The sequence below is a fragment of the Aotus nancymaae genome, unplaced genomic scaffold (genome assembly GCF_030222135.1).
Source record: "Aotus nancymaae isolate 86718 unplaced genomic scaffold, 86718_ANA_hifiasm-v0.15.2.pri h1tg000011l, whole genome shotgun sequence".
Classification (NCBI taxonomy): Eukaryota; Metazoa; Chordata; class Mammalia; order Primates; family Aotidae; genus Aotus; species Aotus nancymaae.
Genome location: NW_026988422.1, coordinates 64,119,234 through 64,139,283, shown reverse-complemented (window position 1 = coordinate 64,139,283; position 20,050 = coordinate 64,119,234). Strand labels below are relative to the sequence as shown.

General features: G+C 35.7%; 1 protein-coding gene across 1 annotated transcript in view; it reads left to right on the top strand.

Moving 5' to 3' along the window:
- Positions 1-20,050, top strand: part of CEP128 (centrosomal protein 128) — a 449,972-nt gene that overhangs the window by 415,470 nt on the left and 14,452 nt on the right. The window contains exons 22-23 of the mRNA XM_064375102.1: positions 3,106-3,183; positions 7,056-7,169. Of these exons, the coding sequence (XP_064231172.1) occupies positions 3,106-3,183; positions 7,056-7,169 (192 nt within the window). The remainder of the gene's footprint in view (positions 1-3,105; positions 3,184-7,055; positions 7,170-20,050) is intronic.

Genomic DNA, 20,050 nt, shown 5'->3' with positions numbered 1-20,050 from the left:
CTTAAAAATAAGTACAAATAACTTTTTTTCTTTGTATAATTACTAAATCTTTTGCTCCCCTGGGTAAGTTAAATGCTCTTGAAGAACAGGAAGTATGCCATCTATGTTTGTGGATCTTTCTATGATATCCAAAATACACACGTTTGCTGTTAATTGACTAGACTCTAAGGATAAAAAGAAAGGTAGGTGTACCAGAAAGTGTTTCTGATATTGAGGAAGGTATTCAGAATCAATGCATACATGGAATATAAATTGAGCCACAAGTGAAATAAATAGAAAGTATAAAGACCAGTTAATGGAGATATGGGAGTGTGACATGGCAGGAGAGGGGAGAATAAAAATAACTGCACTGAGAAAAGAAGGAGTCAAGGACTTTTTCAAAAATCACTCACAAAAACATAGCCACTTGAATATACATCCAAAAACATCATAGTCAAAAAACAGTATGTAAACACATGCAAGGAAAGGAATGGTTTCATGTAGTCACCTGGTTGATTGAAAATGTTAAGCAAAACTATTCACATAACATGCTGCATTTTACAGTAGGGCAAGAGATCATTTGCTTATTTTGAGCACAAAATGAGGTTTACATACTTACTTAACCTGGGTTCAGAAGATCACTTCTAAATGAGAAAAATTATGGGACAAAAAAAAGGAAATAAAGTTTTAATACTATAGGTATTACTGGAGTGTGTTTCTGAAGAGGATTTTATGCAATGCATAAAATTTTGCTTTAAAATCATCAGGGCATTGCTTTGTATTTTATTGTTCAGGAGTAAATATAATTCCTGAGAAAACCTCTAATTTTATTATTTAAATGAATGTAGCATATATGGTGGCTAAAACTGCCTGCTCCTAAGCCTATATGTTGTGACTGATAGTAAGAAACACATCATTTTGATGAATCTTTCCTACACAGGAAAACATTAAATGGAGTCATTTAAAACACATGGCAGTGTAAGTGAGCACATGAGGCCTAAAGACTAACAATAATATAAATGTTAAGCAGAAGGAACAAAATACTAAATCCTTTCAATGGACCCTGAAAAAGAAGACTTTATGAACTTGAAGAAACAGCACGTAGACTTCCTTTTCAGAATGGCAAAGTGAAGGTGTTTCTGCCCTTCTCAAAAATCTCATTACAAAAGTAAGGATATGAAGAAACAGAAAAACTGATTTACACATGTCAAAACTTGAAGATATCTGTTACTCCAACTCACAGCACATTGAAAAGTGGTAACATGACTCGGACCAGAAAAGGTGAAAATCAAGGACCTGCCAATGGGATAGCGATAGAAAGCAATAGAAACCATTCGCCCTGCAAACTTGTGGAAAGGCTTTTGCATTGGAGTAATTAGCTCAATTACTGTGGAAGGAGGGGGTGGATGGGTACACTGAAAGTGTCTGTAAGAAAGGGTTAAACCCTCAGCCCTCTGTCTCCATACCTGCCTCTACCCCGAACCCTGTGAAAGACATAAAGTATATGCTCTGGGGGAAACTACATCAGTGAGGCTCTGGATTGGATATGCCAGCCAGAGAACAGCATCTCTCTGTTCAGGGAGATAGGAGATTTCAAATAGGAAAGTTAACTGAGAAAATAATGAACTCCGCCAGAGAAAAACATATACAAAAATAAGCTGGGTGTGGTAGTGTGTGTCTGTAATCCCAGATCCTCAGAGGCTGAGGTCAGAGGATCCCTTGAGCCCAGGAGGTTGAGACTGCAATGAGCTATGAATGTGCCTCTGCACTCCAGCCTGGACAACAGAGCAAGACCCTGTCTCAGAAAAAGAAAAAAGAAAATCTTAACATACTCATAATTGAAAGACTCCCCATTCTACAAAATGAGCCAGTTGACACTTATTTATCTTACAATTTCATTATTTAATTCTCAGAGTAAGTATTATTTGTGATATTTCATGCTATGTGATGCACTGGTAACTAACCCTGAAATCTTATGGCTAACACAATAGAGGTTATTGCGTGACTCATGTGAAGTCCAGTATGGTGGGCAGCTCTCATCTTAATCTGGTAGTTATGCCTTCTGGAGCAAGTGGCCATCAGGGTCTTCGTGGCAGGGGCTGGTATAGAAGGGGTAACACACAGGTTCAACTGTCTCATTCCAGAAGTGAACACTCTCAGAGTCCATTGTTCAGAACCTTTCACAGGGGAGAAGTAGGGAAGCGTATGGAATATTGAGTGGCCACCAACTTCCCTGCAACTTTGTGCAAATTTATGTCCAGGTTCTTGCAGGACACTTCACTTTCTTCCCATGCACCAGCCATAGGGTTTATGGTTTATTTCATTGAACAGTTAAAATCTGTTTTAAATTTAAGAGCTAGCACCTGTTGCCTGCCTAAGATGTCTGGCATTGTGACAGGACTGAGAATACAGAGATGCCTGTAACACATATGCAGTCTCTGGTCTGAAGGGTATTTTACCATTTACGCTTTTATTTCACGTTTGCTTTGAAATAATGTTCAAATCATTCTCTCTTAATGTTCACATGGGTGAAACAGTGATTAGCTCATTAAAGACTATATAATAAGTTATTGACTTATGATCAACAGGATGTTGTATCCCTGTCACAAATGCTTAATTTCAGGTATTTCTCCCAAATCTTGAGAACCACTCCTCTTTCCCTTTTAACTGAAATAATTGCTGAGAACTCTTTTCTTCTTTATAACGACAACATTTGAGAATCTCTAATATACTCCATGGATAAGTAACTGCAAATTCATCTATTTCTCAGTATTACCTTGTGGTTTATTTCTGATGTTCACTGAAGCAGGTTTGTAAATTAATATTAATATGAAATGCTCTATTGAAAGTTTCACAGCATATCAGTTAAAAGCAATTATCCAGGAAGAGTTTTTGCATCTGAGTCAGTCTTGCAAATGCATCTCATATACTTTTTGAAATGAAATAATTCTGATTTCAAAAGATACATTTATCTTGGAAATACTATTATATCTGTTCTTATTTGACTGTCTCAATCTACAGCTTGAGCTGCTTCTTCCAGTGGTGCATCTGATCTTTAGTATGTGGATTCTGAGAGTATTAATCAATTTTTTATAATGTTTGGTTTCCTTATGTTTTCTATTTCAGAGTACCCGAGTGGCCTTGGACCATCTGGAGTCTGTGCCTGAGAAACTGAGCCTACTGGATGATTTCAAAGACTTCAGAGTGAGAAAGAGTTGGCTTGTCTCTTTCAGTATTTTTATCTGAGTGAGAACACTTGACATCTTCCTGATGTGCAAAGAAAAGTATAGAGAAGGAAGAAGGACTAAAAAACATTGGGAACTTTTAACATACCATCTTATCAGGGTTTATAGACATTTGTAAAGTTAGAATTGAAAACAATGAAACTTATATATTAGCACAAGATAGGAAAATACAGACTTTTACTGTACCACTAGAAGCTTAGTTGGTCCTATAAAGCTTTAACAATAATTTAGAAAAGCCTAAGAATTAAAGAGTTACATATTATACTGTCAATAGACAACTTTTTTGATTAGCAATTTTAATTTGGGAATTATTTGAGTACTGTTTGTTTTAGAGATATGGTAGTTCACAGGTTATCTTTATACTATGACACATGAATACAAATCCACATAAAGTTTCACATTTCATATTTCATGGCCATTTATTGATAGAACTCTAACCACAAAGCATTTCATTATCAAGCCAATTAGTTACATGTGTTAAATTTACCTTGTGTAATTTTTTAAATTCCTCATAGAGGAGATATGCAAAACAAATACCTCTGCTGCCAGTCCCACCAGACAAGATCTAGTCCAGAGAACATCACATATACCCTTAGGGCTGCATATATAATGTAAAATTTTAATGATTTATCATTTATTGACCTCGCATAGCTGAAACTTAACAATGGGAGGATTTCTTTTTGGCAACCATGTAATCATATTTCACGTTGCCCTTCAAATATAACTCATGTTATATTTAGGTTCTGTTTAGATCTGACATATTATTCAAAGATACAGTGTACAGGAAAATAACCAGATCATGCCATATTGGTTTATTGGAAGCACTGATATGATAGGGTTCCCAAGGTCTTCACTGTCTTAAAATTACCTTGCATTAAGCATCTTTTGCTTGTTCAGTAACTAACATTTTTGAGAGAGATCCAGTTTAGCTGACACATCTGGTAAGCTAGACCATCCCAAATTGAACAAAACCAAATATTTAAAATATATTTTCCTAAAGTTGTGATTCTTTCTCATGATTTGATTATGTATTTGCAGTTTAAATAGCTATCAAAGAATTATGAAACCATGTCCAAAACAATGAAATTTCTGTTTACTCTTAAACAATCCGATGTGATAGCCGGCAATATGTTATGTTCGTAGTCTTTTCATTTTTTTTTCTCTTGTAACTAACAGAAATTCTCCAAGTAAATGAAGGGCAGACAAGAGAAAGAATGGGAAACAGGTGGCACTTGTCACTGAGAAATAGAAACCTGTCTTATACCGCTATAAAAATATAGTTTAACCTCCAGAAACAGATCACTTTTTCCCCAGTTGTCTACATTGAACAGAATGTTCATAAGTACAATTTAAAAATTGTATTCTCTACTATTACCAAAAGGCTAGTTAGTATTATTTTTAATCCTATGAGCTAGTGATGGTCTACAGATCTAGCTCATGTACATACAGACTCACATATGAAGATGCCTAGTGACATTTTTAGGGAGAATCTTTTTTCAGAGTTCAGCATTGTACTTTCCAATATATTAAAATTGAAACCTTTAGCTTGAAAAGGAAAAGAGTTCATTAGCAAGTGTCATGCACTCACTGCATAATACTTAGCAGGTGCTAAGTACTTTATGGTATGTGTTTCCTAATCTTCCAGATACCCTATAGATGGGTGTTATTTTTGCCCATTTTATAGATGAGGACACTGAAGCTTGGAGCCCATAAACTAGCTGGAGGTGGGATCTAATTCTGTGCAAAATAGCACAGCCCATCTGCTTCGCCCTGCTGCTTTTAGCTTAAAATCCATTCTACATGTACTCTACAGCTCTCTATTTGATTAAAAAGAGCTGATTTTAATCAACTTAATAAAAATGACTAGACATGGCCTTAAATGAAAACACATAAAGCCTTGAGATAATTAGATGTAGATTATATTTATTCAAACCCTTTAAACTTTCGAAAAATCAGTGTGGTGTGAACAAGAATGCAAAGACTTAAGTTATTGTCCAAATTCATGCACCAGACAAAAATCACTTAATGTCTCAGAAGGTATGTCCACATTCATGTGAGGCACTTGAACAATATTATCTCTGAGTTCCTGTGTACGTATTTCTCGATAGTACCATATGCCTATGACTTAAGTGTGAGTACAGACCTCATCCTATTTAGATAGGCCTGACTTTATTCTTGTTTAAATGTGGTCGTATTCATTTTGAAATAATTGTTGGCCAGGCGCAGTGGCTCACGCCTGTAATCCCAGCACTTTGGGAGGCCAAGGTGGGCGAACCACCTGAGGTCAGGAGTTTGACACCAGCCTGACCAGCATGGAGAAACTGTGTTTACTAAAAATACAAAATCAGCTGGGCGTGGTGTCACATGCCTGTAATCCCAGCTACTCAGGAGGCTGGGGCAGGAGAATCGCTTAAACCCTGGAGGCGGAGGTTGCATTGAGCTGAGATCACGCCATTGCACTCCAGCCTGGGCAACAAGAGCAAAACTCCATCTCAAAAAAAAAAAAAAAAAAGAATTGTTTCAGTTCTATAATTCCATATTTAAACAGTACATTTTTTACATTTTTGTTAAGGTGGAAAGGGAATAGCACTGGGTTCCAAGTCCAGTCGGCCACAAATTGTCCAGCCCTGGGCAAATCATTCTTAACTTCCCTGAGCTCTAGTTTTTTAGAGGTTTTCGTGTTGTGTTGTTTTTCTACTAAGCATGAGAACTTTGGAATTGTAATACCCCTTCTAGCTTGAACATTCAATAAGTTTAAGGTTTCTTGGGACTTTGAGGGACACTAAATCCCATATATGTTTCTTTTTTACATGCCAAAATCAGTTGTCCTCATTCTTTTTCTGATTTCTCCCTAAATAATAATAGAAATATCTAAATAATTGTCTATAGTCACTGTTTGCTGTGTTCCTTCTTCCTGCAAGAAATGAAGATAAGAAAGAAAAAAAGGCAAGCCCTGGAAATTTTTGTTTTCTTAATTTTTGTTATTATCTGAATCTTTTTATGCTTATAAAGGCAAAGGAACTATCCTTAAGTTTAAAAATCGATGTGACATAATAGTTAAAAGGTAGGATGTTGTTTATGGATAAGTGAAGTAAAAGGGCTCTAGTTTTACAGGTAACAATTTTTAAAAATGAGAATATATTGATGCCAAGTACCAATCCAAGGGATAGTACACAGTATCCAATTGTGGCATGTATCAACAATGACATCTTTGGATAGCACATTGCTACTTGAACCTTGTTCTAAAGGGTATCAGTCACTATAGATTGGCATAGGGACTAGTTTTTTAAAAACTTCAGGTAACCAATATGGGATGCATTGTATTTTCATGGTTTTATCCATACTAACAATTTTCTTTTTTTTCTATTTCTTTTCTTTTTTCTTTTTTTTTTAAGACAGAGCCTCATTCTGTCATTCTGTCACTCAGGCTGGAGTGCAGTAGCACAATCTCACTGCTACCTCTGCCACCTGGGCTCTAGCGATCCCCCCACCTGAGCCCCCTGAGTAGCTGGGACTACAGGTATGCACCACCACACCTAGATAATTTTTATATTTTTTATAGAGGTGAGATTTCATGTTGCTTAGGCTGATCTCAAACTCCTGGACTAGAGCGATCCTCCCAGCTCGGCCTCCTAAAGTGCTGAGATTACAGGTGTGAGTCACTGCACGTAGCCTTCTTCTTTCTCTGTGATGGTCTATGATTCTTATATATCTATAAATTCTTGTAATTATTTATTATCATTTTTATCTATGTGTAAACTCTTTCTTACTCTAATTTCAAGCATCAATTTTCTTTTATCTACCAGTTCAGACCCTTTGTTTTTTTCCCAGGATTCCTGCAGTTCATCTGAGAGAACTGATGGAAGATATTCTAAATACAGGATTCGCAGAAATTCTCTTCAGCATCACCAAGATGACACCAAGTACAGAACCAAAAATTTCAAAGTAATGTTCTTTATATACATTTTTAGTCTTTAAGTAGTATCCATGTTTAAGGCTACAACCTCTTAAGCAGCCTCTGCAGTATTTGTGTAAGGGCACTTGTGAAAGAATATATTTTCTTTGATATATTAAAGAGATTTTTAATTCTGTGGAAATAGAGAATAAAAATCCAAAGGTTGTTCTTACCACATTTTGTCTGGGAACTAAGCCTCAAGTCTATGCCATCACTGCTTGATACGTTATTTGTTTGTTCATGAGAACTGGTGCTGTTTAAGAACTCCTGAGCCAAGAAACCCCTGGTCACTTGATTGGGCAAAATCTTAGTGTGATGATCACCTTCTTCTAGGTATAAGTCTGGCTGCTCTCCACACTGAAGTCTGCAGTAGGACAGATCATATAGTGTACTTTGGAATTCTAGTCATTTTCTTCCCGAGGATATGAACTCCCTATTAATACTTCAGCTTTTGGTTTATTACCATGGAGCCAGCACAGTATGCTGGGAAGATTTAACCATATTAACAAAAAGCATACATTCTCTAGGGCCTACCCAGTATCCATCTGGGATATGGGTGATTTAAATTCCTTTGACCTTGTGAGCAGCTCTTAGTTTAGAGCAGGGTTTCTCAACCTTGGCATTATTGGTATTTGGAGCCAGATAATTCCTTGTTGTAGAGGCAGGCTTAGGCATTGCAGTATATTTAGTTGCATCCCTAAAATGTACTCACTAGATACCAGTAACATCTCCCATCTCAAGTTATAACATCCAAATTTGATTGCCAAATGTCCCCTGGAGGGCAAAGATGCCCCCTGTTGAGAATGCTGACCCAGAGAGAATCCATCTATATTCAAATGTGCACTCCATGTCAATTAAAGAAAAAGCTAAAGGTTTTCTGGCTTTTTTATATTCTTACAAACTTGAATATGTATGAATATTCATTACACTGTATATATTCACTTATTACAGCGAAATATAATTATTTCTAAGAAGCGTCTTTCTGAATGTAATTGGATAGAATGCTCAGTGGATAGAAAGACAGTGTTCATTTCCATAAGTCCTTCTTAGCATGCTTAAAATGGGCACTATACTTCCTCCCTTCCAAATAAAAATTAACGCAATTAGGACAGGTTATTGATATACTTAGTGTGAAGAGACCATCCTGTGGCTTTGTTCCTTTTTACTTTTTTCTTTTAAATAGATCGGTATATTCACTGTAGTAGTGACCTTGTCTCGTATGGCAATTTTTAAGTTCCCTAAATCATCTTCCACATTCCCAGTCAGGCCCCATAAACTCAAGCATTTCAGTACAGTTTAAAGGAGTGCTGCTAACCTATAACAGAAATACTAAGTTTAGGCTACGAGAGCTAATGATTATTGAGCATATTTTAGAACAAACCACAAGACATTTCTCTTTTTGTAGGTGTTACAAGCCTTATATACATTATCATATTTAATATTCACAGCAATTCTCTCAGGTAGGCATGATTATTTTTCCTCTTTTACCATTGAAAGAATCAAGGTTTTAGAGTAATTAAATGGTTGAATTGGGATTAAAACTTAATCTGCCGGACTTTAGTAATTTACGTCATTGACCACTGTGCCGTTATAGTATAAATTTAGACCTCATATACCTATTTTTTTCTAGAAGTCACCAAATACAGGAATATATTTTCAATATGCAAAAATCAGTGTTCTCCAAAAATACATAAACATAATACATGCTCTTAGTTCAACAGAGGTCTAGATGCAAATGAAACATTTAAAACATTATTTCCCAGTACACTTAGAGTTGGTATCAGGTGAATTAGTGCTATCTGGTGGCACCCAAATTGCTATAAATCAATGCAGTTTCCATAACAGCATATGGCAAAGCTATGAATGTTTAACATGTTCAGCAAGTAATCTCACTGGAGTTCTGTTTAAAATTACATTTGCAGCTGAAGAGGGAACCTGGCCTAGTTCATAAGAGAGGCCAGCACTTAGCAAAATGAAAAATAAGTTTGAAAATTTTGTAAATAGATGGTGCAAGTATAGGATAGAGCTGCAGAACACATTTTATGATGGCGTTGTTCCACATTAATACTACTTAAATATTTTGAAACTGATACATTTCGGCAATGAATATATAGACTATCACCATATGTCACAGATTCCTGGCCTGAAATAATGTAGTCATTTAACATAAAACTCACAGGAATATAACATTTTTGGTAGTCACTGGAGAGGAAAATATAGGAACACATTTCTGCCAATTGTAGAAACCAATGATCATTTTCTCATTTTCCTTTCATGAAAATAAGTGTTTTAAAAAGACTGAGAGAGGGGGCAGCTTTAAAAGAACAGTAAGCTTAAATGAGTAGTGAGAAAGTTGTGTTCATCATTTCTTGTCTTGTGAGTACTCAGAAGAGCCATCTCTGAAAAATCACTGATATCCTGAAAAATGCTTCAAATAAGAGAAATAGGAACTCAAGAGAGCATGTGTTCCTTACTCCAACAGTTTCAGAAGACATTGTTTCAACAGCTATTAACTTTCCTATCATTTGCTAAGACAGAATTCAAGGAAAAGGCAAATTACAGGGACTTTTCACTGGTTCTACTGAAAACTACAGTTCCAGGAAATCAGTGTACAACTCAAGTTTAATGCAACAAACATATACTGTACAGGTACCATATTGCAAAACACAGTACCTGTGGGTGTGGAAGTGGGGAATGAATATATGAAGATGCAGAAAGCATGGCCTTAAAAGAATAGTTACCTAGTCATCTTAATTCTAACAGATAATTAGTGCACAGGTGTTCTAGAGCAGAGGTTGGCAAACTGCTCATGGGTCAAATCTTGCCTGCCAACATTTTTATAAATAAAGTTTTATTAGAATACAACCACACTCATTTATTCACATATTGTCTTTGGTTGCTTTTGCACTGAACAGTAGAGTTGAATAGTTGCTACAGAAACCATATGGCTCTCAAAAACTAAAGTATTTACTGTCTGGCCCTCTATAGAAAAAGTTTGCCTACCTCTGGTCTAGAGGATGAAGAAATTACTAATCTGCTTCTTCCTTTAAACATTATATGACATATTTCCTTTTCTGTATTTACCAGTCAAAGAGATACTCTCCAAGCTCTTTGGAAAGTCATAATACTTATTCATTGAACAAATATTTATTGAGTGTCAGCTGTGTGCCAGGAACTTTCTAGGTGCATGGGACTCATATCAGGGAACAAAATGAAACAGAAATCTGTGCCTTTTTGTTGTAATTGGAGGGTATTCATGTTTTTGTTGTTGTTTTTCTAAACATAGCATTCATCACACATTTATTGGATTTCTAATGCAAACCAAGGCACTGTGCTAGGAGCTCAAGAGAATGGCATAATAAGAAAAAACATTTCCAACCCTTAGGAATCCTTCATACAAATAACTGTAGTACGGAAAAGAAAAGGGCTAAGTGCTATAAAGGTGGCCCCAATAAACCACATTGGGGCTTCGGAGGAAAGAATGATGCTCAAGTGTCTTTTGAAAAGAGGTTTATGATGATGACAAGGCACAAGAAAACATTTATCCACATCTCAGTTTGGGAGAGAATCGCTATTAGAATTTCAGTTGTAGATTCTGACTCTATTACTGTTGACAGACAAATAACTGTTGGAATAGCAGACCATGTTGGCAACTGGTTTCTCTTATGTTGTTGCTGTTGTAAGAAGGCATTGACACATCCAACATGACCACACTGCTGGTGTAGAGAAGGGTTAGCAGGAAGTGGGCAAGTCGGGTTCTCTGTCAGTCAATCCAAGGCTAGAGCCATCTCCTCTGTTTATTCTTGTGGCAATCACCAGGACAAAAAATGAACAGCTTTCTAGAAACCTGTCAAGATTTTGAGCAGGACCAACATCCACAATAGAGCATAATGTAATATTACCTTAAGTTGACCAAGCTAACTGGACAAAGCCTGATCTAAAAGCTTATATTTAGAAATCATTTCAAAGCTAAATCTAAGACAACATTTTCTCTGTCTTGGTAGACAAGAGAAGCATTTCATGGCCTCTCTTTCATCAAGCCTAATTGGATTTCTGTAGGACGTACAGGCTTCCTTCCTGTCTCAGCTGTTTCAAATAGAACAGAATGTTCAAAAGTCAGCCAGTAACACAGCATTGCTAATTTGAATTCACAGAGGAGCATGATTTTGTCCAAGACATCTCCATGTATTACCTTTACCCATACTAAATATATGGTTTTAATTAACATTGGAATTTTTTTGTAAAATTGCAGAAGGCATGTTTATTCCCCATCCTTCCTCCCCTTGAAAGAAAAGTCATGATTTTTAACTTCTAGTTGAAGAGTTAGTATGCAGTTTCTTTTTAAACAAACAGATGTTTTACAGGATAAGATGAGGTAGGCGAGGAAGCATTAATAATGGCTTTCAGTAGAGTCTACAGAAGCAGAGTTTGCCAAAGCCCTGTCATATTTGTTCAATGTAAGCATGTGCATGATATAAATACATGTTTTGTTCCTGGAACTCATTTTTCCCTCATTGAATCTTTGTGATTTGTTTATACCTTGCTTACAGCAATTAATGACTGTTAGCACTTCTCAAGTCAGCTATTTCTGTGCATATCTTAAATCTTCTATAACAGTAGCTTCTAAAGCATGCTATGTATAATTCCTGGTACAATTCAAGATTATAGGTGATGCATAAACATTTTTATTTTAATGACTATAAAAATATGTTACTAATGTATTACGTTAATTTTTATGGATATTGCTTAGGAATAGTAATGGCAACCATGGGAGAATTTGAGAGAGCTTTAACCCTACAGTACTCCAATTATCTCATTTATAACTACTCCATGCTTTGATAAGAAATCATATGTAAACTAATATGCAAATACAGCTCTGTGCTTCTCTCTATCCTTTAAGCCTCCCCAATACAGAGATTGAGAATGCAAGGTGAATGTAAAAGTAAACAGTAGTAAAACTATAGGTGAACAATGACATTTGAGAAATGCTCTTCTACTATATTGTATGGGCTTCTGAAGGCGAGCACTGCCATGACTCCAAAATATACAGTGAGTACACAATACATGTTAAATTGGTGATTTAAAAAACTTTAAAAAAATTGTTTTCTAGTTTCAGCCTTTCTAAAATTTTAATTGCTATTTTTTCAGTCATGCTTACATGACACATTTAAAACCTTACAGGCAATCAAATCATGCTGAAATATGAAGAGACTTTTATTTTCTTGACGTGATCAAGACTAACATGCTAGCCATGATATTTAACTAGTCAACTTCAGCCTGCTCTTCAAAAATTAAACAAAAGGTTGCCAGAATTGGTAGTTTTTTCTTTTTATAAAATCTGAAAATTGTATGGATCTAAAGTGCTTATTCACAAATCAACATGGGTACTTAGATGAGCATGTAAATATTTTAACCTATTAGAGCCGCATTTTATCAAACCCAACTCCCTTAGCAAGCCACATGCTTTTACCCTTCCAAATAATTTACTCGAAAAAAATAAGAAAAGAAAGATTGTAAAGAAATTTACCTATAGAAGCCATTTTTAATAATCTCTAATCAAAATTCTAGGTACTAAAAACATAAGAAATACCAATTAAACTTACTAGTTTTTAACAAACATCATGATATATTTATCCAAACAATGATTGTTTTCTTTAAAGCAGTCACTTTAAGAGACTAAGCACTGCTTCCTATAGGGCAACCATCACTGAAAACATATTTGCATCCCTGATTTTGTTTCTTATGTCAGTGGCATATTTTTTTTGAGTAGGCTTGTTTCTGGCAAATTTTTATACACTATGAGTAGATTTGGTTTCTGAAAATGAATTAAAGTCATGTAAAGCCAAGTCTGAAATAAGACAAAAAAAATTGAGTAAAATCTTTGCATTAATCACACACTAGGAATATATAATTTTATACAATAAAATATCAATTAGATATTAGTCCTATTATGAAAACTAGTCAAAGAGATTCAAATGGATTTATCTAGAATAGTATTTTTATAAATTTGTTAATCTGGTAGATGAGCATTTTTTTGTGTTTTTGTTTGTTTGTTTTTGTTTTTTTGAGATGGAATCTCACTCTTTCACTCAGCTGGAGTTCAGTGGCACGGTCTCAGCTCACTGCAACCTCTACCTCCCAAGTTCAAGCAGTTCTCCTGCTTCAGCCTCCCGAGTAGCTGGGATCACAGGCATGCGCCACCACGCCTGGCTAATTTTTGTATTTTTAGTAGGAATGGGGTTTCACCATGTTGGTCAGGCTGGTATCCAACACCTGACCTCAGGCGATCCACAAGTTTTGGCCTCCCAAAGTGCTGGGATTATAGGTGTGAGCCACCGTGCCCAACCTGCTTTAGGTTTTTAATATTGTTATGTCAATTTGGATTTCCCACGGTAAATTTGCATAGTTAGAAGTACTGGTTGTTAATTGGTTCTGTCTGGATAGATTGGAATCATAAAATGTTAGTGCTGAGAGGATTTAGAGATGATCTCGTGTAGCCCTGTAATTTTTTTACATAAAGAAACTGAGAATGTGAGAGTAGTAATCTCCTGTTCCCCAGCTTCCACCACAGCAAACTTTAATTTCTCCACTTTGGTCAAGAAATGATCATTATGTGACCATTTGTTGAGTTCTTTAGTGTAGATGGCACTGTGCTAAATTGTGGAGTATTTGGATGGATAGATGGAAAAATGAGTAGATGGAAAGATGGGTAGATGAAGACAGTCATAGCCTCACCCTCTTGAAGGTAAAAATCTAAAATAGCAGCCACACAGGTGGAGATATGGAGAGTGGACTTTAAGTAAAATATCTTCCCAGATTAAACTTTCAAATAGGACTAAAGTTTACTGAGGAAGAGATTAAATTTTCTTGAGCACTGATAGAGAATTGGGAATTCAGAGTACGGCAGAAATGGAGGAACATTGCATTATTAGGCTAGAGAAAAATTCAGGAAAATATTTTTTGCCATGGATTCTGAAATACATACGTGTTTGTTCCTTCTCTCCAGGGGAAGGGCTGGACAAATTAAAATTTAAAAAAATTAAATGTATCATTTGTTTCATACACTTTGAACTTATAATATTCCAGAGAGAAAAATACTTGGTGGGTATCATTAAATATTAATCATTAGAGATCAGTTTAGCAAAGACATTTAGTCAGGTTGGAACAGCTTTTAAAAAACCAATTACAATGTGGGTTATGAAAGAGAAGTGGAAGAAGCCCAGGAAAAATATTAGAAAATGCAAGTCCCTTCACCCAGTGGAACTTTTGCAGAGAATTCTGGCTAACTAGCTTGTTGAGACTTAGGACAGCAATGAAAATAGGTCCTTGTGCTAAGTATATAAGAATTAGTAAGAAGCAAAAGCTAGGATTATTAGAATTGCAAAGAATGTTCCTTTTTAACAAATATTTCCTTTTTAATACTTAAGCTTTTGGTGCAAAGATAGCTAGGAATTGGAAACATTCATTTATGGTCACCTTATAAAATTTACTTTTATAGAAGTTCCACAAATTAATTATCATTATAGAATTAGAGGAGATGACAGTATTTTTTTTCATATTCTGTTATGTTGATTGTTCAAAGGCATTTTGAAATATGTTTATTTTAGGGTAGTCTTTTACAGTTAACTTGGCTAGTTTTGTTTCAAGGTAATATGAGAAATTCTGACAATATTTTGAAGACATATTAGAACTTAAAGATATAATAGAATTAAACCTCCTCATTTTCCAAAAGTGAAAAAAAATAAATGTGAGTGGCTGCATGATGAATAAGTCAACCATTGTAAAGGGAAGAAATAACAGTTATAAATGTGTATTCACCTATTAACAGCGTCAAAATATATGAAGAACAAGCTGATAGAATTGTAAGGAAAAATAGACAAATACATAAGTATAGTTGGAGATTTCTATGTTCCTTTCTCAGTAATTCATAAAATAGTAGGCAGAAGGTCAGTGAAGATACAGAAGAGTTGAGCGACACTATAAACCAAGTAAGTGTAATTGACATCTATAGAATACTTCCCCAACAACAGCTAATTACACATAATTTTCATGTACATGTTGAACATTTTGCAGGGTAGACTATATTCTGACTCATAAAACAAATTTCAATAAATTTAAAATGATTGAAATTATACAAAATATGTTGTCTATCCACAACAGAATGAAATTAGAAATTAATAACAGAAAAATACCTAATAAGTTCCCAAATATTTATGCATTAAACATGATACTTCAAATAGTCTATGGATGCATCAAGAAATAAATCAAAAGGAAAATTAGAAAATATTTCACCTATATAAAAATTAATACAGAATTTATCGAAATCTGTGAGATCATCTAAAAAGTGTTGAGGGAAATTTGTAACATGAAATATGTATATTAAAAAAGAAAAAGGTTTCAAATCAAGTCTACGCTTCCACTGTAACAAACTAGAAAACAAAGAGCAAATTAAACCCAAAGTAAGTAAAAGCAAGAATATAGTAAATTTAAAAGCAATGAAATTTAAAAAAAAAAAAAGAAAGAAAGAAAATAAATTACCTAAAAGCACGTTCTTTGAAAAATTTAATAAGAATTAAAAACCCCTAGCCCGACTGATATTAGGAAAACAATAGAAGACACAAATGGCCAATATTAGGAATGAAAGAGGAACATTACTACAGCTCCTAATGATATTAAAAGAATAATTAGGAGGAGGAGGCAGAGAAAGATGGTCAAATAGAACCCTCCAGCAATCGTCCCCCATCTCTGTCTTAGGAAAACCAAATTAAACAACTAACTATCCAGACAAAAAAGCACTCCTATAAGAAACAGAATTCAGGTGAGCAATCACAGTGCCTGGTTCTAACATTTTGTCAAGGAAAACGGCACTGAAGAGGGTAGGAAAGACTGTCTTGAATTGCCTACATTTCCCCACTCCTCCCCGATCCTCTGCAGCAGCCACATGGCAAGAGAGAGAATCTGTGTTTTGAGGAGAGAGAGAACCTATGTGTTTTGAGGAGAGAGAGAACAGTGATTATGGTGTGGAACTTTGCATGGGAGCTCAGTTCTTCCCTGTCACAGTGGAAAGCAACACAAGTCAGAATTTAGCCATGTCCATGGAGGGAGCATTTAGACAAGCACTAGCCAGAGGGGAATCATCCATCCTGATAGTTGGAATCTGAGTTCTAGCAAGACCCTGATTCCAGATCTTAGCCTCTGGACAACATTTCTCTACCTGCCTTAGACCAGAGAGGAGCCTGTTGCCCTGAAGGGAGAGGCCCAGGCCTGGCACCATTCTCCACAAGCTGAATGAAGACTCCTCAACATTATCTGGTTGACGGTCGGTTGAATGAACATCGGTAGTAGCCAGGCAGTACTCATCATGGACCTGGGGCTATGGTAGCCACAGAGAGACTCTTTCTGCATGAGGAAAGGAGAGTGAAAAGAAGGAAGGACTTTGTCTTGTAGCTTGTGTGTCAGCTCAGCCTCAGTAGAATAGAGCACCAGGTATATTCCTAAAGTTTCCAACTGTGGGCCCTGGTTCCTGGATGGCATTTCTGGATCTGGCCTGGGCTGAGACAGAGCTCACCACTCTGAAGGAAACACCACAAGCATGGCTGGATTCACCACCTGCTAACTGAAGAAGCTACAGGCCTTGAGTTAACATAAGCAGTAGCCAGGTGGTAGTCACCATGGACCTAGCACAGTCCTAGTGGTGATGGGGTGTTTCTGTCACCCCTCCCCCATCTCCAGGCAGCTTATCATGGAGAGAGAGAGAGATTTCATTTGTTTGGCAGAAATTAGGGGAAGAGAACAAGAGACTCTGCCTGGTAACCCAGGGAATTCTCATGGATCTTATTCAAGACCACCAGGCAGTACCTCTGTGAGTCTGCAAGAGTCACAGTGATACTGGACTTCAGGTGCCCTCTAATGCAGACACGACTGCACTGACCAGAGACTTAAATCACAATGCTCAATTCCCTCTGAATACTTGGAAAACCTTCTCAGAAAGGACGGATCCAAACAAGCTCAGACTGCAAAGACTACAATAAATACCCAACTCTTCAGGGCTCAGACATCAACAAATATCCACCAGCATCAGAACCATCCATGAAAACATGCGCTCACCAAACAAACTAAATAACACAACAAGGACCAATCCTGAAGTGAGAGAAATATGTAACGTTTCAGAGAATTCACAATAGCTGTTTAAATAGCACCACAAAATTCAGGGTAACACAAAGAAGGAATTTAGAATCCTATTAGATCAATTTAACAAAAAGATTGAAATAATATTAAAAAATCAAGCAGAAATTCTGGGGCTAAAAAATTTAATTGGCATACTAAAGAATGCATCAGAGTCACTCAAAGGAAAAATTGCTTAAGCAGAAGAAAGAATTAGTAAGCTTAAAGACAGGCTATTTGAAAATATACAGTCACAGGAGACAAAAAAAATGAATAAAAAATAAGGAAGCATGCCTATAAGATCCAGAAAATAGCCTCTGTTGATGAAAAGCTTTCAAACTTTGTAAAATATTTGAAGAGATTTATTCTGAGCCAAATATAAGTGACCTTGGCCCATGACACAGACCTTAGGAGGTTCTGAGAACATGTGCCCAAGGTGGTCAGGATACAGCTAGGTTTTATATACTTTAGGGAGGCACGAGACATCGATCAAATACCTTTAAGAAATGCATTGGTTGGGTTCAGAAAGGCAGGAAAGCTCTAAACAGGGGCTTCCAGGCTATAGGTAAATTTGAACATTTTCTAGTTGACAGTTTGTTGAGTTTGTCTAAAGACCTGGGATCAATAGAAAGGAAATGTTCAGGTTAAGATGAAAGATTGTGTATACCAAGGTCTTCTTGAAGTCTTATAGTGGCTTCCCTTAGAGACACTAGATGACAAATGTTTTCTATTCAGATGGTTAAAAGGTGCTAGACTTTTACTTAATCTCTTCAGGATTGGGAGGACCTGGAAGAAAAGGATCTAGCTATGTTAAGAGAGATTATGTACAGATACAGATTTTCCCCCACAAAGAACAGCTTTGCAGGACCATTTCAAGATATGGCAGAAAAACAAGGTTTGGGGTAAAATATTTTGATTTGGGGACAAAAATCCTTGTATTGTAATGTTATACCAGAGTCAGATTGGAAAGTAAGTCACAATATATAGAATTAAATAAAACCCATCTGATGAGAATTTATGGTTTGTAGGGCACAACTCCCCAGACCCCTTAGATAGGATTTTGGGCAAGATTTTAAACTCAGAGCTTAGTCTTCACCTCAAAAGGATGGATATAAGGGTTACTGCCCTTAAGGAGAAGCCAGAGAGAGAGAGAGACTGGAGTAGAAACTTTATTCAAAGAAATAATAACAGAGAACTTTCCAAACCTGCAGAAAGGTATCAATATTTAAGTACAACAACAAGTAAATTTAACCCAAATAAGACTACCTCAAGATATATAACTCTGAAAGGTCAAGTATTAGGAAAAAATTTAAAAGCAACAAGATTAAAGAAACAAGTAAGTCTGCTGTCAGTAGACTTTTCAGTGGAAATCTTATAGTCCAGGAGAGACAGGCATGACATACTTAAATTGCTGAAGGAATAAAACTTTTATGCTAGAATAGTATATCCAGGGAAAGTATACTTTAAACATGAAGGGGAAATGAAGACTTTCATTTATCAACACTAGACCTGTCCTATAAGAAATACTAATAGGAGTCCTTCAATCTGACATAAAAGGATGTTAATAAGTAATACTATATCACTTGAAGGTACAAAATTCACTGGTAACGGTAAGTACACAGAAAAATCTGAATATTATAAGACTGTATTGCAGTGTATAAAGTACTCATATCTTTAGTATAAAGAGTAAAAGATGAGCCAGTGAAAAATAATAAAAAATACAACTTTTCAGTACATAAATGGTTAAGATAAAAATAGAGACAACAAAAATTTAAAAGTGAGGGAGGTTAAGTTAAAAGTGTTTTTATTTTCTCTTTGCTTGTCTGTTAGTTTGCTTGTTTGTTCTTGCAGTGTTATTAGTTTAAAATAATGTGTTATGCTATTTGCAAGCCTCATGATAACCTTAAATCAAAAAACCTACAACAGATGCACAAAATATAAAAAACAAGAAATTAAATCATACTACCAGAGGAAAGTACTTTCACAAAAATTAAGACAGAAAGGAAGAAGACCAGAAAACAAACATAAAAGGAATAACAAAATGACAGGAGTACGTTCTTGCTTATCAATAATAACAGTGAATGTAAATAGACTAAATTCACCAATCAGAAGACACAGAATGGCTGCATGGGTTGAAAAAAGAAACAAGACCCAATGGTCTGTTGCCTACAAGAAACACACTTCACTTATAAAGACATATGTAGACTAAAATGAAAGGGGTGGAAAAAGATACTTCATGCAAACAAAAACCCAAAACAACAGGAGTAGCTATACTTATATCAGAAAAAAAATAGATCTCAAAATAAAAATCTATAAAAAGAGACAAGATTATCATATAATGATAAAGGGGTGCATCCAGCAAGAGGATATACAATTGTAAATATATATGCACCCAACACTGGAGTACCCAGATACATAAAGCCAATATTTTTGGAGCTAAAAAGAGAGATAGATCCCAATACAATAATAGCTGGAGAATTCAACATCCCACTTTCAGCATTGGACAGATTGTCCAGACAGAAAATCAACAAAGAAGCATAAGACTTAATCTGTAGTATAGACCAAATGAACCTAATAGATATGTGCAGAACATTTCATCCAGTGATTGCAGAAGACATTCTTCTCCTCAGCACACAGATTATTGTCAAGGATAGACCATATGTTTGGTCACAAAACAGTTCTTTAAAAATTCCAAAGATCTGGGAAA